Source organism: Plecotus auritus (genome assembly GCF_963455305.1).
Source record: "Plecotus auritus genome assembly, chromosome: 4".
In the NCBI taxonomy this organism is placed as follows: domain Eukaryota; kingdom Metazoa; phylum Chordata; class Mammalia; order Chiroptera; family Vespertilionidae; genus Plecotus; species Plecotus auritus.
The window spans coordinates 101,744,778-101,768,377 of record NC_137775.1 but is presented as its reverse complement, the minus strand read 5'-3'; the positions used below and the strand labels follow the sequence as shown (position 1 = coordinate 101,768,377).

Here is a 23,600-nt window from a genome sequence, read left to right as displayed (position 1 = left end):
TGGCCCCCTTGAAACCCAGGCCTCCCCTCTGGGAGTCCCCTTCCCTCCAGAACAGGGGCTCAGATCCCTAAACCCCGAGGGACCTGTGCAGGCAGGCTCCCAGCCCCCACTGCTCACAGGGATCCCCGAGGTTGGTCCCGGTCCCTCTCCCTCACACCTCCCCATCCCTAACCCTCAAGGTCCTGGGAAGGCTCCCAGATTCTGGACAGACACAGGCTTCTTGCTCCATCTCCCCTCAGGCCTTACCCTTCACCCTTCAGGGGGACCCCAGGAGGCCCCGCCTCTATTCTTCATAAAGACCCTGAGCCCCAACTCCTCATCGGGGCCCCAGCACAACCCACTTCCCTGCCACTGCTCAGCGACCCTGTGGGAAGACCCCCAGCACACTCCCCTCAGCCCAGGGTCCAGGCTGAACCTCCTGGGGACCCAGCCTTCTGCTGGCTGGGCCTCACCCAGCAGCTGCAGGTTCCACAGCCCTCGCCCCAGCCCCTGCTCAAGACCACACCCTACCTCCTTCCATTCAGGCTCCTTTCCTTCCCAGGGCCATGCCCTGAGGGACCAGTGTCTGGGCCTGAAACACCTGGTCCCAGGGGCTAAATAAAGCCCAAAACCCGTTTCACTCCCCAGTTTCCTTAGCAACAGCCCCAAGCCCCTGAACCCCATCCTCCTCCCAGGACCCTGGCTCTGCCTTCTTCCATGAGCTCCCCCAGCGCCTCTGCCCAGGTCAGCCCGAATGGCCCAGCCAGGTCTCCCTCCTTCGCAGGTTCCTGGCCTCCCCCTAGCCTCACCGTAGGCCTCATCCCCAGCCGGCTTTCCCCCCATGGTTCAGCGTCTCCGGAGTGATTGGAGGAGTTGGGAGTGATTGGGAGCCGGGAGACCTGGCAACTCACCTGCCTAGGCCCCGCCCACCCACGTCACAGCTCCACCTCCGCCTGTGGTCCCGGACACACTCCAGTTCCTCCTCAAAGTGCAAAGGGAGAAGGGCGAGGCCAGAAGGCCCAGCCAGGGCCAGGGACATGACCTGAAGGACCTGGAATGCTCCAAGAATCCCTGGTAACCCTGCAAACCACCTCACGCACGTCCATGCCCTCCAGCCAAGTTGGTTATTTGCCTTTTAGGCCTTGATTAGACCCTGCCCTCAGGGTCTTCCCTTCCCCTCCCCGGGGCAGCTGCGCACACCAGTCCGGCAGCTTCCATCTGGCTCTGCCCCTGGACCTACATTCCCTGTGTGCACTGTGCTTCCTCCCATAGCACCCCCTCCCAACCCAAATGTTGTTACCAAACCCAACATTTATTGAGAACCAAGACACCAGCTGGCACAGAGGCCCATTTCAGTTCATCAAACATCAGCTGAGGACGGGGATGGGGTGGCCAGCCCTGAAGTCACTCCCAGGGAGGAACCAGCCCTGGGCAGGGGGCTGTCAGACCTCCAGAGCCTGGCTGGGGTCTCTGGCCGGAATGTGTGAAGGGCTAGTGGGAGATGGCAGTGCCCCCAGCGTGGTGTGGATGTGAGCAGCAAGTGAGAGGCAGCTGCTGAGCTGGTGGCATTGGGGGCAGGGGGGGGGGGGGCGGGAATGGTCCACTCTCAGGGGTTGGCAGGGGGCAGGGAGCCCAGCTCAGGCAGCAGCTCGGGGTGGGGGTCCAGGCGGGCCAGGCGGCTCTGCTCTAGGGCAATGGCCTCGGCCGAGTGCTTGCACTTCTCCGAGCCACACTGGCAGGTGAAGTATTTGCTTTTGATGTCCCAGAAGCGGTCGCCATAGTCAAACCTGTCAGAGGAGCACAGGAGGCTCGTGGGACCCAGAGCTGACTGCCCAGGCCACGTCAGAGCCTCCGTGGACCCTGCTCCCGGAGGGCCCTGCCCCTCTCCTGACAGGCTGACCCGAGCACCAGCCTGCCTGGAGCTTGTCTGAATGCAGAAGCTTGACCCCACCCCACACTTAGTGAAGCCACACTCTCTGTGAGCTCAGGCCTATTTAGCACGCCCTCCAGGGACACTGCTGGACACCACGCTGAGCTCAGCTCCAGTGCATGCTTGCAAACTGGGAGCTCTCCTCAGCGCTGAGTCCCGGGCCCGCACGCCTCGCCCACCTCTGGCCGAGTCCAGCCTCACCCCAGCTCCTCCCCGGTGCGGATGTCCCGGGAACTGAAGAAGGCAATGCGTGGAAACCGCAGGTCTTGGTGCAGCATGAAGACCCGAACAGGGATGATGTTGGGGTCACACAGGTGGTTGATGAACCGGCTGATGTTGCCGTAGTAACGGGCATCGATGCAGTACACCTCTCCATCCTGAGGGGAGGGCGGCATTCTTCAGTGCCAGGCCATGGCCCCCCCAGTCCCCCTGCCCCCAGGTTTCCATGTGCGGACTGGGAGTAGGGGACAGCGGGACCTCCTGCCCACCTTGTTGTCTAAGTCGAAGAGATAAGAATCATCCTCTCTCACGTCAGCCTCGGCATCGGAGATCAGCTCCCCGACATACCTGGTGGGCAGGGCGTGGGCTTCTGAAGGTGGGCAGGGTGGCAGAGCCAGCCAAGCCATGTCTCCCCACAACCCCACGGACCCCTCTTCACTGTCAGACGCCCCAGTCAGTGTCTGCGAACGTCAGTGCTGCACAATGCTGGGACCCACGTGAGACCCGAGGCTGCGTGGGCCCAGAGGACAGGGACTTCATCTGGGAGGGAGGAGGTGGTGGCCCCTCGGGGCAGGATCAGGAGGACGCACATGGGGACACTGGCATCTGAGGTCCCCATTGGAGAGTTGCCACAGGCAGGTGTGGTGGCTGGGGGAGGTGAAGGGATGGACCCAGGGCTATGGGTTTGAGGGTGAGCCTGTGGCAGCTGGCTTGGGTGGGACACTGTTTAGGTTTAGACACTGGAGGGTTTGTGAGCGTGGCGACGGCAGGCTGATGGACAGGAGCGTCAGGGCTGCAGGAATGGATGAAGCCGCAGGAGTGGAGGGGTCAGGGGGAGGAAGGCGGCACTTGGAGAATCTGCCAGGGGACCGAGGCCAAGACACAGGGAACAGGGTGGGGTGCAGAGGGGTGAGGGCAAAGGCAGGTGCAGGCAGGATGAGCAATGAACGATGGTGGGGAAACTGAGGCCCAGGAAGAATGGCTGCTTGCTTGAGGAGTTGAGAGATGACATGACAGAAAAAAGGTTGTGGGTTTGATCCCTGGCCCTGGTCAGGGCGCATTCAGGAGGCAACCAATCAATGTGTCTCTCTCATATCAGTGTTTCTCTCTTTCTCCTCTCCCTCCCTCCCTCCCATTCTAAAAACCAATGGAAAAATATCTTTGGATGAACAACAACAACCACACAAACGAAAGGCAGGGAGAGGAGATGTGAGGCTGGGAAGTGGGGGATATGGGCAGTGGTGATGGGCAGCCCTGTGGTCTGGGCAGAGTGGGGCAGGCGGGGCGCTTGGCTGTGGGGATGGGAGCAGAGCAGCTGGCTGAAGATGGGATGGCGAGAAGAGGGGGACCTGTCAGGGAGGAGGCAGAGAGGGCAGAAGAGGCAGCAGTGGCCTTGGGCTACCCCTCGCCCCTGCCCACTCACTCGCAGATGAAGGTTCCTTGGGGGATGGTGTGCAGGGCGCGGACCCCCCAGCCCATCTTGGCTGTTCGGTAGAGCTGCAGTCGAACCCTGGGGGTGGGAGAGAGAGTGATGCTGGGTGCATGGGAAACAGTGTGTGCGTGCGTGTGTGTGTGCGTGTGCGCATGCAGGGCCAGGGTCTCACTTGATGCCGCTCTGCACCACCCGGTTCTTGCAGTTTCTCCAGCAGGAGCAGGCCTGGTTACACTCGAAGATCAGCGGGGGCTCGATCTTGTTAAATTCCTGGAGCAGCCGCCCATCCTGGAGAGGGCGGTGGTTTCTCCTCAGCTGCCCAGGTCCCCCGAGACCCCACAGAAAAATCCTCCCCTGGCCTCAACCCAGTCAGTAGACAGGGAGCCAGACTGGGGGACACCACATATGCTCTGAGGTCAGAGGACTGGACCCCAAACCCCCGCCCCTTGATCTGCATGTGTGGGACCAGGCCCATCTGTCCTAGCAGCATCCCAGGAATTCTAGGTCTGCCCTGCCCTCTGCCAGCCGCCCCAGGGTAGGAGGTGAAGGACAGGGCAAGGGTGCATACCTTGTCATACCAGCAGCGAATGCTGAGCTGGCCGCACAGGCAGTTGGAGCTGGAGCAGTCGTCCACACAGGTGCAGTGCTGCGGGGAGGCAGGATGAGCTCGGCCGGAATCAGCCCTGCCCCCAGCTCCCGTGCGCCTGCCCCACTGCTGCCCCTTCTCTAGGGCTCATGTTTTAGAATCAAGATGTTACTGGAAGTTTGTCCCGGGGCTACCCTGAGCCTGACGACCCTGTGTGAGTCCTGGCGAGAGGACGTCTCCAGGAGACCAAGCCCAGGAGCTCCCCCGGCCCTCACCTGCAGGTGGGTGATGTTGCGGTCAATGTTCATGGTGGAAGTCTCGCAGTTCTCCGAGATGTACTTGTAATCCTCGGGGCACGGCTCCCCGTCCACACCGTTGACACAGGGAATGGGCACGTTCTCATAGCCCCGAGCCACGTCTCTGGCAAAGGGAGATGAGGTGAGGGCTCCCTGGGTGCAAGGGGAGGGCTGGGCGGTCCCTGGGGCGGGGCGAGGGCACAGGGAGTGAAGTTGCCAGATAAAATGCAGGGCGTCCAGTTAAATTCAGATTTTAGATAAACAAGAAATAATTGTTTGATACAGGTACATCCTAAATGCTGCATGGGACACTTTTACATTAAAAAAAAGTTATCAACTGTTCATCTGATATTCAAATTTAACTGGCTATCCTCTATTTTTATTTGCTATATTTGGCAGTCCTAGTAGGGAGACCCAAAGGTGGCTCTTGGGATTCTATGGGCCCTGGGGAGGGCTAGGGTGCAGGGGGCCTGGGGAGGGCTAGGGTGCAGGGGGCCTGGGGAGGGCTAGGAGGCAGGGGGCCTGGGAAGGGCTAGGGTGCAGGGGGCCTGGGGAGGCCTAGGGTGCAGGGGGCCTGGGGAGGGCTAGGGTGCAGGGGGCCTGGGGAGGGCTAGGGTGCAGGGGGCCTGGGGAGGCCTAGGGTGCAGGGGGCCTGGGGAGGGCTAGGGTGCAGGGGGCCTGGGGAGGGCTAGGGTGCAGGGGGCCTGGGGAGGCCTAGGGTGCAGGGGGCCTGGGGAGGCCTAGGGTGCAGGGGGCCTGGGGAGGCCTAGGGTGCAGGGCCGTTCTGGGATGGAGCCCACACTCACCGGCAGATGATCTTCTCGGTGCGGATGGCCCGATTGCCCACGCCGAGCCGCAGCTTGCGGTTGAGCTGGAGCGCAAACCACACGTCCGAGCGCTCGGGAGTCAGGTCCCACGCAGTGTCCCCCTCCTTGTTGCGCAGCTCAGGGTTCGCTCCACGCGACAAGAACAGCCTGGGAGGGAGAGGAAGCCATGGGGCCAGGGCTTCCGGAGGTGAGGGTGGGGCTTGGGGGTGTGGCAGGCGGGGCTCACAGCACACAGTCGTGGTAGCTCTCCCGGGCTGCGATGTGCAGGGGCGTGTCCCCATGGTAGTTGACAGCGTGGAGGTCGCAGCGGGCGTTCAGGAGGACCTCGGCGATGGCGGCACTGCCGGTGAAGGAGGCCCAGTGCAGGCAGATGTTTTCCTCCTGGGGAGGTGGGGGTGGGGAGCCTGGCAGTGAGCCCTTGAACCCCACCTCACTTTGGTCACGGTCTGGGCCAGCCCCAACTTCCCACCCAACCAAACTCTTGCTCACGTTGTCTGTGAGGGTGACGTCGGCGCCACGTGTCAGCAGCATGCGGATCACCTCGATGTGCTTGTGCTCTGCGGCCCAGATGATGGGCGTCCACCCCCCACTGTCCTGTGGGTGGGAGAAGGTGAGAAGGGCTGGGGGCAGGCCCAGCAGCCAGCTCTGTTCACCAAAGCAGCACATGGCCAAAAGCACGCGCACGGGAGCCAGCTCGCCCAGCTCGCCGCCGAGCCCAGAGCCAGTCCCCAGTGCCCCTGCGTCTGCTTCATCTGATACCAAACTAGAGTGTCTATTGCTCAAGGCCACAAGCACTTCTTTCCTTTTTCTCTTTTTGTTAATCCTCAGCAGAGGCTATTTTCCCATTGATTTTTAGAGAGAGGGGAAGGGAGAGGGAGAGACAGAGAAAGAAACATCGATGTGAGAGACACACATCGATTGGCTGCCCCCCCCCCCCCCCCGCCCGCCCCGCATACACTCCAACCAGGGCTGGGGATCGAGCCTGCAACTAAGGCATGTGCCCTTGACCAGAATCGAACACCGGACCCTTCAGTCTGCAGGCCGACGCTCTAACCACTGAGCAAACCATCCAGAGCAGTACTTTTTTTCCTTTTTAAAAATTTGTATTTCCTAGGTCCGCCGACTCAGAAGTCCTAGATGCAGGAACCAGCAGCGACAGCCACCTGTGGTACAGACTGCAGTGTGTAAATGCCTGGAAGGCCAGGATGCTCTCAGAGGCTGCTGGGCCATGCCGGAGGCCACAGGAGCCAACTCCAGGGGCTCCTCCCGACAAAGGATGAATCAAGAAGATAAGAGAGTGAAACACGTCTACCATGTGAAAAACTAGAAGTTCATAAAGAATTGCACCGAGCCCTAGCTGGTTTGGCTCAGTGAGTAAAGCGTCGGCCTGTGGACTCAAAGGTCCCAGGTTCGATTCCAGCCAAGGGCACATGCTTGGGTTGCAGGCTTGATCCCCAGTGGGGGGTGTGCAGGAAGCAGCCAATCAATGATTCTCTCTCATCACTGATGTTTCTATCTGTCTATCCCTCTCCCTTCCTCTCTGAAATCAATAAAAATAAAAAAATAAAAAATAAAAAAAAGAATCGCACTGAGCGTTAGCCGCTTTGGCTCAGTGGATAGAGCATCAGCCTGTGGACTGAAAGGTCCCAGGTTCGATTCCAGTCAAAGGCATGTGCCCAAGTTGCGGGCTTGATCCCCAGTGGGAGGCGTGCAGGAGGCAGCTGATCAATGATTCTCTCTCATCATTGATGTTTCTATCTCTCTGTCCCTCTCCCTTCCTCTCTGATTAAAAAATAAAAAATTAAAAAAAATCGCATTGACACCTCAGAGATTAAAGCAGCAACTCAGTACTCAAAGTGATAAAGAGAAGAAGCAAGAAAGAGAAATGCAAATGAGGGAGAAAGGGGGGGACAGCTGGAGCAACATGGGTTGTAGGGAGGGGTCAGAGGTCAGTGAGGTGGAAAGGGGCTGCAGCCTAAGGCTGAGCCAGGGACCCCGGGGGCTGGGGAGCTGGGCCTCTGACCTGGGCGTTGACGTCCACCTGCCCTGTGCTGAGCAGCAGGCTGACCATCTCCAAGTTCCCAATCTTGGCTGCGTGGTGGAGGCAGGTGGAGCCGTCCTCCTCCTGGGGAGACAGGCAGGTGAGTCCTCAGGCGGCCCCTCTCACCTGCCCGGCCGGCCTGCTGCCCGCAGCGCACCTTGCTGTAGACACACCCGCCGCGCTGCACCATGTAGCGGGCCACCTCCAGGTGGTTGTTTACCACGGCCTCCATCAGCGGCGTCCGCTGCTGCTTGTCCACAGCGTTGATGTTGGCTCCAGCCTGCAAGGAGGGGCATGTGGCTGGCAAAGGGAGGGCGGGCAGGGGTCCGAGGCCTGCGGGGGGCGGGGGGCGGTGCTGACCTGCAGCAGCACGTGGCAGATCTCCACGGAGCCCTTCTGGGCGGCCGCGTGCAGGGGTGTGCGCTTGCTCTGCTGGTCGCTCTGGAAGTTGGGGTCCAGGTTGTCTACTGCGGGGAGAGCCCGCCATACGGGAGAAGGGGGGACACGTGGTGAGCGAGCGAGGGGTGGCGCCTGCCCCAGGAAGGCTTCTAGGGCACGTGTCAGAGTAGGGAGCCAGGGCACCAGCTCAGCCCGAGTCGAAGCGGCCCTTCCCCCGGTGCTGCTGTGCCGGCCTGCAGGCACCTCGGTGAGGACGAAGGCTTCCCCACACCCCTGGCCAGCCCAGCGCTGGGAGCGCTGGGCGCAATCGAGCTTTGCTCGCTCGTGTGAATGAATGAGCACATACTCACACAGCATCAGGACCACCTTCTGCAGCTCCCCCTGCTTCACTGACAGGTACAACTGCCGGGGGTGGAAGCGGAGTTTCTTCCGCCTGTCAAGGGGGGTTCTCAGACTCCAGCAGCAGCCTCACCACCGGGGACTGGCCCTCCAGCCCTCCCCAGGCCCCATGCGGACAGCAGCGCCCACTCACCGCTCAGACTCCTGGATGACCAGGGCCTTTTCCAGGGCCTCCCGGCCTGGCCCAGGTGGCAGCCCCACGGCCGAGAGGCAGCCCCCGCTGGGCAGGGTCAGGGAGGGCCCTGAGCTGTCGATGGTGTCAGCCACAGGGTCGCAGGGTGTACGCCGGGGCTCCCCTTGCCCGCGCATCCGGGCGCTGTGGGAGAAGGGGCTAATGTCATAGGGGCGATGGGGAGTGACAGGGAACAGACGGGGGGAGGGAGAGGCCAGTACCTGGGCTGGGAGGTATCCGCTCTCCCAGGGGCATCCTGGGCCAGGGGTGGGGGCGCGGGGGCTGCAGTGCCAGCTGGTGGGGTCACTCCGTCCCCCCGGGGGATGGTCACCTCCTGAGCCTCGGATGCGTCCTCCCCACAGTGGGGACAGAAGACCATGCCGTTCATCTGGGACACACAGGCCTTGTGGAAGCGATGGGCCACACGGAAGTCGGGGTGGCACTCCAGGAAGGTGCCCTGGGGCAGGGAAAGAGTTGTAGGGAGGGGTCAGAGGTCAGTGAGGCAATGGGAGCCCCCCAGGGGCGCGCTGCCTGCCTGCCCCATGCCCACTCACCACTGTACAGAAGTAGCCGCAGCCCGGGCAGCAGTGGTGCTTCACCATGCGGGCCCGGTGCGCCTCGCAGAGCACCATCAGGGCCACGCGGCTCGAGGGCCTCATGGTCTCCCGCTTGAGGATGGCGGCGTTGCAGCCCGACAGCTGTGGGCAGGGAGGGTGGGCGAGAAGAGGTGAGGCTGGGCCCCGCGGTGCTCCTCTGCCCTCAGCCTACCTCTCCGCCCTCAGCCTACCTCTCCACCCTCAGCTACATCTCCGCCCTCAGCCTACCTCTCCGCCCTCAGCTACCTCTCTGCCCTCAGCCTACCTCTCCATCCACACTCTCCGTGGCCATGCATTTGTGCCCCGCTCTTTCGCTGATGCGGTCAATCTTGGGCGCCTCCATGCGGCAGCTGCACAGGGGAAGCTCCTCCAGCCCGCGCTCCGTCTCCAGTGAAGACGTATCGTTGGACACCCCTTGGACAGAGGAGAAAGGGAGCTGAGGGAGGCCCTGCCCCTCACCCACCGGGACCCCTGGCGGGGCCGTTCGCCCCCCACCCTGCCTGCCTTTCCCTCCATGCTCCAGAACCCCCAAAGCCTGGCCATGAACACCCTGGCTCCAGTGGGGTCCCCCTCCTCCCCTTTCCCTCCAGTCCTGACGGTGCCCCCTAGTGGCTCCCTATCCCAGCAATTAGCAATTACCAGCGTGGTTGGGGGAGAGGGTCCCCTCGCTGGGCAGCTCCAGGGACCCCAGAGGGACCTCCATGTACTCACTGGGGCCTGAGGAGCCCACACCATTCACTCCTGACACAGAGACAGAGAGAGTGAGAGTGCGAGCTCACAGGCGCCTAGATGTGTGGGTACATGCGTGAGCGTGTGCTCGTGCACGCTCTCTGGGGCTGGGAGGGGGGCTGAAGGAGGGCACCCCAAAGCAGAGGAGCCTCCTCACCTCGTGGCTCCTTGGCCCGTGGAGGCTCCCGCTTCCGCCGTTTCCGGGACGGCTTCACCCAGGGGCTGTCCTTCCGCCATTTCTTTTTGGCTTTTCTCCGGCCGCTGGAACCACTCTGGGGAGGAGGGAGCATTAGCGAGCCTGGCCCCAGACCCTCTGGAACACTCGGGCCTCGGGCCCCACAGCCCCACGCCTCTGGCCATCCAGCCTCCAGTTCTCACCTTGTCAGATTGATTGCCAGACTCCTCATCTTCCTCTTCCTCCTCCTCCTCCTCTTCCTCTTCTTCCTCCTCTTCCTCCTCTTCCTCACTCAATTGTTCAGCCAGAGCTTCAACCTCAGACTGGACCAGGGCAAAGTGGGGCTCAGGAAACAGTGATGCTTGGGACACAGCTCTCCCACGGGGGGACATGGGAGAGGCAGAGCAGGTCACACCCAACTGCCACCGCCACCACCCAGGATGGCTCTCTCCTGGGGCGGGGCTTGCAGGGCGGAGTTAAAGAGCCAGAGAAAGAGAAAAGATGTAGAATATTACACAGCAACAAAAAGCAAGGTCAGTATTAGGTGCAACAACATGTGTGAATCTTGGCAAGACAATATTAAGTGAAACAAAAACAACAACAAATTAAAAATGGCGGCAGAGTAGGAGGATGCGGCATGGACATGCTCCCAGGAACAAGCTGGAATTAGAACTGAAATACGGAAAGGCTTCCTGAATAATCAACGGAAAACTCACAGGAGAGAACCCTGACACCCAAGGACTGAAGGTGGAGACCGCAGAGACTGGTAGGAGGGGCAGAGGCACGAAAGGGCTGGCCGGGCACCCACAGACAGCAACTGAAGTCCTGGAGAGATATCTCAGCTGTGGGGGTGCCACTGAGAACTCTGGGATCTAATCCCGAGGCTGGGCTCCCCAGCAGAGAGCACCAAACTGAGGAAAGCAGTGGGGTGCTGTCTGCCAGGGAGTGGCAGCTGAAAGTTTGGGAACCCTCTTAAAGGACCAATGCACAAAAATTCCCTGTGGAGCCACCCATCTTGTGCTCTGGCAGAGGGAGGGTGAAGTGAACTGGAGCTGTGAGAGCAGAACCCAGAACTGGGGACTCAGGGGATAGAGCTCAGAAGGGAGACACCCCAAGTTTCCTGGGCTGAGTCATTCCCTCATGTAGCGGAGGACATCTTTCCCACATAGATATCTGCCTTGCCTGGGGGAAGATAGTTGACACACCCTATTGGAAAACACCTTGTCCTGAGGCCACTTAAGAGACTAAAAATGACAATTAACCTCCAGGCAGAAGCAACTACCCCACCCTGCTGAAAAAACTCTCGCCATACCTGAGGACGATTGCCTGGGGGGCAATTCAAGTTGGAATCCTATTAGTCTGTAGACAGAGGCAGTCTCTGGAGTCTCTGCCTGATACAGGCTTTGAGTCTTTGCCTGATCCAATTAGTCAGAAACAGCCTTTAACATTGTCCTGCACTAGAGATTGAGAGGTATAGAGGATCTATCTAATACATAGCACAAACCCAGACAACCAAAATGAGGAAACAAAGAAACAACCCCCAAATGAAAGAACTAGTGAATTCTCCAGAAGAAGAGATAAATGAAGTAGAGATAAAAAATTTATCTGAAACAGATTTCAGAGTAATGATGTTAAAAATGCTCAACAGTATGAAAAAAAAAAATAGTAACTATGAAAAAAGAACAGTATGAGATAAAGAATGACATAACAAAAATAAAGAACACATTGGAAGGAATACATAGTAGATTAGGGGAAGCTGAGGATCAAATCAGTGAATTAGAAGACAAAGTTGAAAATATCACTCAATTAGAGAACCAAAAAGAAAAAACAATTAAAAAACAGGAGGACAGCTTAAGGGAGCTGTAGGACAATGTGAAACATAACAATATTAGAATATCAGGTGTGCCAGAAGAGGCAGAAAGGGAGAATGGAACATAGAAGGTGTTTGAAGAAATAATGGTAAAAAACTTCCCTAACCTAGTAAAGGAGAAAGTCACACAAGTTCAGGAGGCACAGAGAACCCCAAACAAGAAGAACCCAAACAGACCCACACCCAGACACATCATAGTAAAAATGCCAAAAATTAAAGACAAAGAGAGAATCTTAAAGGCAGCAAGAGAAAAGAAAAATGTTACCTACAAAGGAGTTCCCATAAGGCTGACACCTGATTTCTCATCAGAAACTCTACAGGCCAGAAGGAAATGGCATGGAGTAATCAAGGTAATGGAAAGCAAGGATCTGAGACCAAGATTACTATATCCAACAAGGCTATTATTCAAAATAGACTGTGAAATAAAGAGCTTTCCAGACAAAAAAAAGGCTAAAGGAGTTCATCACCACCAAGCCAGCATTACAAGAAATGCTAAAGGGACTGCTGTAAGGGATGGCTGAGAAGAAGAAACACAGAGAGAAACCTAGCCATACAGAATTAAAATGGCAGTAAGTACCTATCAATAATAACCCTAAATGTAAATGGATTAAATGCTCCAATCAAAAGGTGTAGGGTAGGATACAAAAACATGACCCAATTATATGCCGTCTATAAGAGACCCACCTCAAAACAAAAGACACACACAGGATGAGAGTGAAGGGATGGAAAAAAATTTCCATGCAAACGGAAAAGAAAAAAAAAAGCTGGAGTAGCAATTCTCCATATCTGACAAAATAGACTTTAAAATGAAGGCCATCACAAGAGACAACCAAGGTCATTACATAATACCAAAGGGACCCATCCAACAAGAGGATATAACCCTGGTAAACATATATGCACCAAATATAGGAGAACCTAAATATATAAAAAAACTTCTAGAGGACTTTAACAGAGAGATCGACAACAATACAGTCATAGTAGGGAACTTTAACACCCCAAAGATTTCACTGGATAGATCTTCCGGACAAAAACTCAACAAGGAAACAGAGACTCTAAAGGACACACTAGCCCTGACCAGTTTGGCTCAGTGGATAGAGCATCGGCCTGCAGACTCAAGGGTCCCAGGTTCGATTCTGGTCAAGGGCATGTACCTTGCTTGCGGGCACATCCCCAGTGGGGAGTGTGCAAGAGGCAGCTGATTGATGTTTCTAGCTCTCTATCCCTCTCCCTTCCTCTCTGTAAAAAAATCAATAAAATATATTTAAAAAAAAAATAAATAACCACACACACACACACACACAAAAATAAATAAATAAAGGACACACTAGATCAGATGGATTTAATTGCCTTTTATAGAATATTTCATCCCAAAGCTGCAGAATATACATTCTTTTCAAGTGCACGTGGATCATTCAAAAAGACAGACCACATGTTAGGACATAAAACAAGTCTCTACAAGTTCAAGAAGATTGAAATCATATCAAGCATCTTCACAGATCACAGTGGAATGAAATTAGAAATCAACTACAGTAAAAACACCCCAAAACATTCAAACACATGGAGGCTAAATAGCATGTTATTAAACAATGAATGGGTTACCAACGAGATCAAGAAAGAAATCGAAAACTTCCTGGAAACAAATGAAAATGAACACACAACATCCCAAAATCTCTGGGACACAGCAAAAGCAGTCCTGAGAGGGAAGTTCACAGCACTACAGGCCTACCTCAAAAAATAAGAAAAATCAGCAATAAACTATTTAACCCTACAACATAAAGAACTAGAAAGAGAACAAGAAAAGCCCAGAGTAAGTATAAGGAAGGAAATAATAAAGATTAGAGCAGAAATAAATGACATAGAGACTAAAACAACAAAACACAAAAAAATCAATGAAACCAAGAGCTGGTTCTTTGAAAGGATAAACAAAACTGATAAACCATTAGCCAGACTCATCAAGAAACAAAGAGAGAGGACTCAAATAAATAAAATCAGAAATGAAAGTGGCAATCACGGACACCACAGATATACAAAGGATTGTAAGAAAATTCTATGAACAACTACATGCCAACAAGCTGGACAATGCGGATGAAATGGATAAATTTCTAGTAAAATACAATACCCCAAAACTGAATCAGGAAGGATAAAAAAACCTGAATAGGCCAATAACAACCAATGAAATAGAAGCAGTAATAAAAAAAAAACTCCCACCAAACAAAAGCCCAGGTCCAGATGGCTTCACAGGGGAATTTTTCCAAACATTCCAAGAAGAACTAACACCTATACTCCTCAAACTATTTCAGAAAATCCAAGAGAAAGGAACACTTCCTTCCCTCTGGCAGCCTGGGAGCCCTCAGGGGATGTCCGACTGATGGCTTAGGCCTACTTCCCAAGCCCACTTCCCGTGGGGAGTGGGCCTAAGCCACGGTTGGACATCCTTAGCGCTGCCGAGGAGGCAGGAGAAGCTCCTGCCACTGCCCCTGCGCAGCCGTCAGCCCGGCTTGTGGCTGAGCTGAGCTCCCCCTGTGGGAGCTTACTGACCAGCAGGGGCTAGCTCCTGTGTTGAGCATCTGCCCCCTGGTGGTCAGCGCACATCATAGCGACAGGTCGTTCTGCCTTTAGGGTCAATTTGTATGTTACCCTTTTATTATATAGGCTTTTTTAAACACCCATTTTGATAAAAACTCTCAACATGATAAAGGCCATATATGACAAACTTATAGCCAACATCATACTCAATGGGCAAAAACTAAAACAATTTCCCTAAAAACAGGAACAAGACAGGGATGCCCACTCTCACCACTCCTGTTGACATAGTACTGGAAGTGCTAGCCATAGTGATCAGACAAGAAGAAGAAATAAGAGGCATCTAAATTGGAAAAGAAGAAGTAAAATTGTCATTATTTGTAGATAACATGATATTGTACATAGAAAACCCCAAAGACTCCATCAAAAAACTACTAGACTTAATAAATGAATTTGGTAATGTAGCAGGATACAAAATTAACACCCAGAAATCTATGGCTTTTTAAAAAAATATATATTTTATTGATTTTTAACAGAGAGGAAGGGAGAAGGATAGAGAGTCAGAAACATCCATGAGAGAGAAACATTGATCAGCTGCCTCCTGCACACTCCCCACTGGGTATGTGCCTGCAACCAAGGTACATGCCCCTGGCCGGAATCGAACCCGGGACCCTTGAGTCCGCAGACCGACGCTCCATCCACTGAGCCAAACCAGTCAGGGCTCTATGGCTTTTTTATACACCAATAATGAACTCACAGAAAGAGAAACTTAAAAAAAAAATCCCATTTACCATTGCACCAAAAAAATTATACCTAGGAATAAACTTAACTAAGGAGGTAAAAGACCTGTACTCGGAAAACTACAGGACATTGAAAAAAGAGATAAAGGAAGACATAAAAAATGGAAGAATATATCGTGTTCATGGATTGGTAGAATCAACATCATTAAAATGTCCATACTACCCAAAGTAATCTATAGATTTAATGCAATCCCCTTCATGATACCAACAGAATATTTCACAAACCTAGAAACAAACTCTCCAAAAATTCATCTGGAATAAAAAAAAGACCCCAAATAGCTGCAGCAATCTTGAGAAAGAAGAACAAAGTAGGAGGGATGACAATACCAGATATCAAGCTATATTACAAAGCCACTGTTCTCAAAACTGCCTGGCTTTGGCACAAGAACAGACATATAGACTAATGGAACCAAACAGAGAACTCAGAAATTGACGCAAGCCATGATGCTCAATTAATATTTGACAAAGGAGGCAAGAGCATACAATGGGATCATGATAGTCTTTTCAATAAACGGTGTTGGGAAAATTGGACAGATACATGCAAAAAAATGAAACTAGACCAACAACTTACACCATACACAAAAATAAACTCAAAATGGATAAAGGACTTAAACATAAGACGGGAAGCCATAAAAATCTTAGAAGAATCCATAGCCAGCAAAATGGCAGATACAGCTCCTACGGGGCAATGGAAACTAAAGAGAAAATAAACAAATGGGACTACAGCAAAATAAAAAGCTTTTGCACAGCAAAAGAAACCATCAACAAAACAACAAGAGAGCCCACTTCCACTCCCTCTAAATATCAATGGAAAAAATATCCTCAGGTGAGGATTAACAAAAAAACAAAGACAACCTACTGAATGGAAGAAGATATTTGCCAATGATACATCTGATAAGGGGTCAATATCCAAAATCTATAAAAAAATAACTGAACATCAAAAAAACCAAAACCAAAAAATCTCCAAACAATCCAATTAAAAAATGGATAAAGGACCTGAATAGACACTTATCCAAAGAGGACATACAGATGGCCAAGAGACACATGAAAAATGTTCAGCATCACTAACCAGCAGGGAAATGCAAATTAAGATCACAGTGTGATATGACCTCACACTTGTTAGAATGGCTACCATCAATAAATCAACAAGTGCCGAAACCGGTTTGGCTCAGTGGATAGAGCATTGGCCTGCGGACTGAGGGATCCCGGGTTCGATTCCTGTCAGGGGCACGTACATTGGTTGCGGCACATCCCCAGTGGGGATGCAGGAGGCAGCTGATCGATGTTTCTCTCTCATCGATGTTTCTAGCTCTCTATCCCTCTCCCTTCCTCTCTGTAAAATATCAATAAAATATATTTTAAAAAATAAATAAATAAATCAACAAGTGCTGGTGAGGATGTGGGGAAAGGGAACCTTCGCAGACTGTTTTTGGAAATGCAAACTGGTGAAGTCACTGTGGAAAACAGTATGAAGTTTCCTCAAAAATTAAAAATGGAACTACCATATGACCCAGCAATTCCACTTCCGGGTATTTATCCAATGAAACCCAAAACACGAATTCCAATACATATATGTACCCCCATGTTCCCTGACACGTTATTTAGAACTAGAGGCCTGGTGCACGAATTTGTGCATGGGTGCAGTATGGCTGGTCCACCCAATCAGGCTGGGCTGGAGTGGGGGGAAGGGGATGCGGGAGGTTGGCGGGCCAGCCCCACCACCCCCTGGTCGAACTCCGGTAGAACTCCTGGTCGAGGGGACAATTTGCATAGTACCCTTTTATTATTTAGAATAGGCAAGATATGGAAGCAACCTAAGTGTCCACCAACAGACAAGTGGAAAAGAAGATGTGGTACATATATACAATGGAATATCACTCAGCTGTAAAGAGTGAAATCTTGCCATCTACAACATGGATGGACCTAGAGGGTATTATGCTGAGGAAAATAAGTTGGAGAAAGACAAATGCCATGATTTCACTTATACGTGATTTCACTAAAAAACAAAATAAATGAAGCAGAAACAAACTCAAAGGTACAGAGAACATTTTGATGGTTGCCAGATGGGAGGAGGGTTTGAGGGGCGCTGGGTGAAAAAGGGGAAGGAATTAAGAAGTACAAGTTGCATCCTTGCTGGTTTGGCTCAGTGGACATCGACCTGAAGACTGAAGGGTCCTAGGTTCAATTGCGGTCAAGGGCATATACCTCGGTTGCAGGTTCCTCCTCGGCCTGGGAGGCAACCAATCAAAGTGTTTCTCTTACATCCGTGGTCGGCAAACTGTGGCTCGCGAGCCACATGCGGCTCTTTGGCCCCTTGAGTGTGGCTCTTCCACAAAATACCATGGCCTGGGCGAGTCTATTTTGAAGAAGTGGCGTTAGAAGAAGTTTAAGTTTAAAAAATTTGGCTCTCTAGAGGAAATAAGAGATCAACTGAAGGACTTATATGCATGCATATAAGAGTAACCAACCGATGCAAAACATTGGGGGGTGAGGGCATGTATGGGAGTGGGGTGGGTGGGGGCAATGGTAAGATATGTACACATATAATACCTTAATAAAAAAAATCAATAATAAAAAAAATAAAAATAAAATAAATAAATAAAAAATTTGGCTCTCAAAAGAAATTTCAATCATTGTACTGTTGATATTTGGCTCTGTTGACTAATGAGTTTGCCGACCACTGTCTTACATCAATATTTCTGTTTTTCCCTCTCTCTTCCACTCTCTCTAAAAATCAATGGAAAAATATCCTCGGGTGAGGATTAAAAAAAAGAAAAAGAAGTACAAATTACCAGTTATAAAAAGTCATGAGGATGTAAAATACAGCACAGGGAATATAGCCAATAATATTGTAATAACTATGTATGGTGTGAAATGTGTAATAGACTTATTGGGGTGATCACTTTGTAAGGTATATAAAAATGTTTAATCACTATGTTGCATACCCAAAACCAATATATTGTATGTCTACTGTTATTGAAAAATTAGTTTAAAAAATGAGCTGTGTTGCAAAAGCAAAGATGGACCTAAAAGGTATTATCCTAAGTGAAATAAGTCAGAGAAATACCATAGTATTTCACTTGTACATGGAATCTAAAGAACAATATAAACAAAACAGAAACAGACAGATACAGAAAACTGATGGTTGCCAGAGGGGAGGTGTGGGGGGTGGGGGTGGGGGTGAGGGCCTGGGTGAAAAAGCTAAAGGGATTGAGAAGTACAGATCTGTAGTTACAAAACAGTCATGGGGTGGTGGGGAGAGGGGGCTGCCCTGGCCAGTGCGCTCAGAGGTTAGAGTGCCCAACCACCGAAGGGTCTTGGGTTCAATCCCCGGCCCGAGTTGGGCACATGAGGGAGCGACCAATTGATGTGTCTCTCTCACATTGATGTTTCTCTCTCTCTCTCCCTCCCTCTCACTGTCTCTAAAAATCAATGGAAAAATATCTTCGGGTGAGGATTAACAATAACAAAAAGTCACAAGGATGCAAAGTACAGCATAGGGAATTTAGTCAATAATATTGTGATGACTGAGTACGGTGCCAGGCGGGTACTGGAAGTATCAGGGAGGAACTCTTTGTAAAGTATATGGTTGTCTAACCCAGCCATGGGCAAACTACGGCCCGCGGGCCGGATCCGGCTGTTCTATCTGGTTCTCTTGCTCTCCCCTCCGCTCCTTTACTTTGAATTTATTAGTTCACACTAACACTCCATCCATGCTTTTGTTCCGGCCCTCCGGTCCAGTTTAAGAACCCATTGTGGCCCTTGAGTCAAAAAGTTTGCCCACCGCCGAAACCGGTTTGGCTCAGTGGATAGAGCGTCGGCCTGCGGACTGAAGGGTCCCGGGTTCGATTCCGGTCAAGGGCATGTACCTTGGCTGCGGGCACATCCCCAGTAGGGGGTGTGCAGGAGGCAGCTGATCAATGTTTCTCTCTCATCAATGTTTCTAGCTTTCTATCCCTCTCCCTTCCTCTCTGTAAAAATATCAATAAAATATATTTAAAAAAAAAAGTTTGCCCACCCCTGGTAACCACTACTAATATTGAGCCCTGACCAGCATGACTCAGTTGACTGGGTGTTGGAGCAGGTGACAGGGGGTGTTCAGGAGGCAGCCGATATTGATGTTTCTCTCTCACATTCCCTTTCCTGTCCTCTCTCTAAATTTCAATAAAAACAAACAAAAACCCTAAATAATGTTGAATGTAAAAAAGTTAATTAAGAAAGAAAAAAGTCAGCTATATATTGATGGTTACATGGGGCTCACTCTTGTCTTCTTTCTTGCTTCATTATTATTATTTTTTTAATCCTAACCTGAGGATATTTTTCCATTGATTTTTAGAGAGAGTGGAAGAGAGAGGGAAAGACAGAGAAATATCGATGTGAGAGAAACAGCGATTGGTTGCCTCCTGCATGTGCCCCAACCATGGCCTGGGGAGCCTACATGCCCTTGACCGGAATCGAACCCGGGACCCTTCAGTCCGAAGCTCTATCCACTGAGTCAAACTGGTGAGGGCCACTCTTGTATTCTTTTATGTATACAGTTGGTTCTTGAACAACATGGGAATTAGGGGTGCAGTAAAAAATCTATGTATAACTTTGATTCCCCCCAAAATTAACTAATAGCCTACTGTTGAACAGAAGCCTTACCAGTAACATAAACAGCTGGTTAACACATATTTTGTATGTTATATGTAATACATACTGTATTCTTATGATCAAGTCTGCTGGAAAAAATAAGTCATAAGGAAAAGAAAATACATTTATGGTATTTGTTGGGAAAAAAAATCTGTGTATAAGAGGACCCATGAAGGTCAAACCTGTGTTGTTCAAGAACCATCTGTATTTGAAAGTTTCCATGATAAAACATTAAATAAAAAGCAAAACCGGTGAGATAAGAATGATAGTCACAGGCAAACGTAGGAGATAAAACCAAACCAAGAGCAAAGGAATAAACACCCAAACAAACAAATCATAAAATGGATGGTGGTCACTGTGGAGAGGGATCGGGGTGGGATGGGGTGCAGCACACAGGACAGTAAGTTATAGAGAGCATGGGGCAATGAATTAGTGGGTGCTAAAAAGGAAAGAGTGAAAAGAGGGGGGGCAGGACTGAGTGAAGAGTGAGCCCTGGACACGGCGGCCCTCACCTTACTGTCCGAGTCCACGCGCTCGTCCACAGAGTAGGAGTCATAGTAGAGGCTGAAGTCATCCCCCACCACCGTCTCCCACTCCTCCAGGGGCCCGTCATTCGCCTTCTCCAGGGCCATCTCTCCTGAGCCCCGGGCAGACCCCAACTCCTCCAACTAGAAAAAGATGAGAGCAATTGAAGCTATTGGCACCCCCACCAGCCCATTTCCCGAGGCTGGGACACAGCCCTCGTTTGGGGCTCCCCTGCAGCAGCCCCCCGGCAGGAGAGGCCTGTGCCCGCCTCTCCCTACTCACCAGGCCACCTCCAGAGTTCAGCTTCCTCCTTTTGGCCACATCTGGAAGAAGAGAAGACAGGAGCCAGGCTTGCATTCTAAACTCTCAGCACAGGCCTCATCAAGCTGCAGGTGGGCGGGTGGGACTGACCTGAGGCCACCTTCCCCAGAGGGTGCACGTCGTCACTCATGCGGAAATGCTGTATTTCAGGGGGTCGCTTCTCGGGGACTGGGGGCTGGGGACCGAGACGGAGCACACTTAGGGTCAGGAGCGGCTATAGTTTGGCCTGGACTAGTCTGGAGCACCAAATGGGGGTGGGGTGGTAAGCCACACCCTCAAAAATGCCATCCACAGCTGCAGGAACCAGATGGAGCTCTAAGGAGAACTGCTGTCTCCCAAGCACATCCCACACCCAACCCTCACTTGTTTCTTCAAGTGTGCAGCAGGCCCGCTTCCCATTTTACAGATGAGAAAACAAAGGTTAAGGCCTTGACCAAAGCTACTCTAACCACACGCAGAACTGAATGCTACCAACACCCTTAAAAACACTGCCATAAGGCTTGAGCGATTCTGGGGCCTGTCATTCCCAAGGCCAAGAGGAGCACAACGTTTAAAATGGAGCAGGGGCAGTGTCTCTGGGAGGAGAGTTCCCTGGGACTTGCTTTGAGCTAAAAAGATAGAGGGGTTGGAAGTTTCTTTACACCTTCATTGTCTTAAGAGTAACTAAGACATTAACTACATACATAAGTCTTTAACAGTTGTCTCTCCTATTCTGCCCAAGACTGTAAACTGCAGGGGACCTGTCTGTTCACACACAAGTCCCAGCCCAGAATGTGACACAAAACAGCCCTGGGGCAAATCCGTAGCTGTGACCCCATTAGAAGCCCTGAAGCTAGATGACACAGAAAGCCCACCAGAGGCTGAGCTCTGCACCCTACAGCCCTCCCCCAGGTCTCACCTGTCCATTTCCCGGTTTGGACATGGTTTTCCTGGCTCGGTGGACCTTGGGCTGCCCCTCCGGGCTGGCTGTAGCTGGAGGGGGTTCAGGCCCTGCTGCTGCCCCCTGGGCCCCAGGCATACTCAGCAGCCTCATCGCCAAACTCTGGACCGAGGGGGGTGATTTCCCCGCCCCTGTCATTGACATCTTGGCGCGGCTGGGACAGGCACCCCCTTTGCTGGGGGAAGAGGGGAATGACTTTGTGGCATGGCCTGGAAAACAGCAGGCAGTTAAGCAAGGCAAGATCAGAGGGAAGGCAGTCAGAGGATGCCCCACCTCACCCCCAGCCTCCACCACCTCTCACCCAGCAGGAGGCGCCCCCCTTGGAGGTCCCCATCGCCCTCAAGATTCTCAGGTTCATCCCCAATGAGTGGTGTGGCTCCTACAGGGGTGTCGGCCCCCTCGTCGCCAACAGTCACGGTGACAGAGGCTGGAGATGAGGGGCCAGCAGGCTCCAGGGAGGAGTCGGGGTTGGCCTTGGGCAGGGTCTCCTCACTACGAGGGGTGTCCCCAAAAGAGCCATGAACTGTAAGGGAAGAGAGTAAGTTCAGGGCTACGGCCCAGGGGGCCTGTGCCTGGGGAGGTAATGGTCCAGCGGTGCCGTTTCAGCTTCACTCACCTCGCTCGATGGCTCCTCTGGGCTCCTTGTCCAGCACCAGAGCCCCCATCTCAACAGGGCCCTCCCCCTGAGAGGCGACACAAGGGATAGGAGGGCTGGTCAGCCCGGTAGGAAGTTGGGGGGCCCAAGACGCCTGGGCCCTGGGAAGAGAGAGCAGGCTCCGCGGCCTACCTCTCCCTCTGTGGGCGCCCCCCCTCCCGCGGCCCCGGCTGCTCGGAGGGGCCGCACGGCCCCTGCCCCGGGCCCGCATCAGCCCCCGGCCTCTCGGTAGACCCCGCATCTCAGGAACTGAGAGGAGAGGAGGGGGAGGGGGCGGGGCCTCCGCGCACCGGCCCCGCCCCCTCCTCCCGGCGGCACGCGCCGCTCCCCCTTTGTCCCCCAGGCCGCGGGGACCCCGGGCACCAACCCCTCCAGCACCCGCTGTCCCCCAGCCCGGCGGACGGCCTCTCGCGCCCCTCGCGCGCGCTCCTGGGGCGCCGGGGCCAGCCGCCCACTCGGGGACGGCCAAAGGCTGCACGCGCGCCCCCGTGCCCACTCCCCCCACCTCCCACCCCCTGGTCCCCTCATCCGCCCCCGATGCTGGCACTCCGGATGGCTGTAAGTCCCGCCCGGGCCCCCCGGCCCCGTTGCACCCCCGGAGCATTGCACGGGCGCGCGCTTCCCCCGGGCGCGCGCGCGGGCATGCACCCGCCTCTCCCCCTCCCCTTCCGCACCTCGGCGGCCGCCGCTGCAGCTCCCGCCGCCGCCGCCATCGCCGCTGCGCTGGGGCCCAGCCGGCGCGGCCGCCCCGGGTCACGTGGGCCGGGAGGGCGGGCCGGGGAGGGCCTTAAAGGAGCCACCGCGCGCTTTCTGGCCATTTTCCCCGGAGAGCGGCCTCGGCGGAGGCTGCGGGCAGAGGCCTGTGGTTCCTGCTTTCAGCTCCGCGGCGCTGGGGCGGGGAACCACGCGGACGCGCGGGTACAGGTGTGGCCTCCACCAGGTTTTAGGTACAAGCGGAGTGTCAGCCTCCGGACCGTGGCTGTATGTCCAACCTGGCCCGCGTGTGCTTCTCCCACTTTTAGGTGCTTTCCAGTGTTGGGGTCTGCAGATAGCAGGTTGGGCCTCCATTTGGGCCTGGCTTCTCTAGAGCACGAAGGGGCGATAGGGACTCGCTGTCCCTCCCCGAGCAGGCGGGCGCCTTCCCCTCCCCCAAGCGCCTTTGCCTTTGGTTCCCCTGAGCTCCAGGGGCCCTTCGAAGTCTGTGTAACTTGTTTCCTGCGCCTTCGCAGCCCGGCTGGCTCACCGCCACCTCTGTAACTTTCTAAATAAACTTCGTTATAATTTGAAAAGAAGGGGGCTATGGGGGCGTACAGAGGACTCGGCTGGTTCTAGCAGGCTGCTTCATGTCCCCTTTGGGGGTGGGGGAGGTGTCTCTTCCGTTTATATCAGACATGTCACCCCAACACATGCACTAGGAATCTCCATAAGCCCCCCAGGGCCCCAGAGTCACTACTGTCCGGTGACACTCAAGTAAGTAACCTTCTTTGCCAAACACTTCACAAGCATAGCAAGGCACTCCGTGGGTTCCAGCCCAGCAGAAAGTGGAGTATGAAT

At 53.4% G+C, this 23,600-nt stretch overlaps 1 protein-coding gene across 6 annotated transcripts; it reads right to left on the bottom strand.

Annotated features, from left to right (window-relative positions):
* Positions 1–1,273: 1,273 nt before the first annotated feature.
* On the bottom strand, positions 1,274–22,790 carry EHMT2 (euchromatic histone lysine methyltransferase 2; the record flags this gene model as incomplete). 6 transcript variants are annotated; one of them, XM_080664785.1, is made up of 28 exons in its annotated part: positions 1,274–1,766; positions 2,111–2,286; positions 2,398–2,476; positions 3,552–3,638; positions 3,733–3,848; positions 4,129–4,206; positions 4,422–4,566; positions 5,249–5,416; positions 5,496–5,650; positions 5,759–5,863; positions 7,293–7,394; positions 7,468–7,590; positions 7,671–7,777; positions 8,060–8,142; positions 8,242–8,424; positions 8,502–8,737; positions 8,835–8,978; positions 9,142–9,290; positions 9,516–9,617; positions 9,763–9,877; positions 9,984–10,103; positions 20,118–20,273; positions 20,413–20,453; positions 20,542–20,626; positions 21,350–21,600; positions 21,693–21,914; positions 22,008–22,074; positions 22,721–22,790. In XM_080664785.1, the coding sequence occupies 28 exons, from the start codon at positions 22,757–22,759 to the stop codon at positions 1,586–1,588; spliced, it is 3,615 nt and encodes a 1,204-aa protein (XP_080520911.1). In that variant the 3' UTR covers positions 1,274–1,585. The 6 variants fall into 6 exon arrangements, with proteins under 6 accessions (XP_080520911.1, XP_080520912.1, XP_080520908.1 ...); XM_080664786.1 differs by lacking the exon at positions 9,516–9,617; XM_080664782.1 differs by lacking the exon at positions 22,721–22,790 and having other exon boundaries at positions 22,008–22,650.
* Between the last annotated feature and the right edge of the window lie 810 nt (positions 22,791–23,600).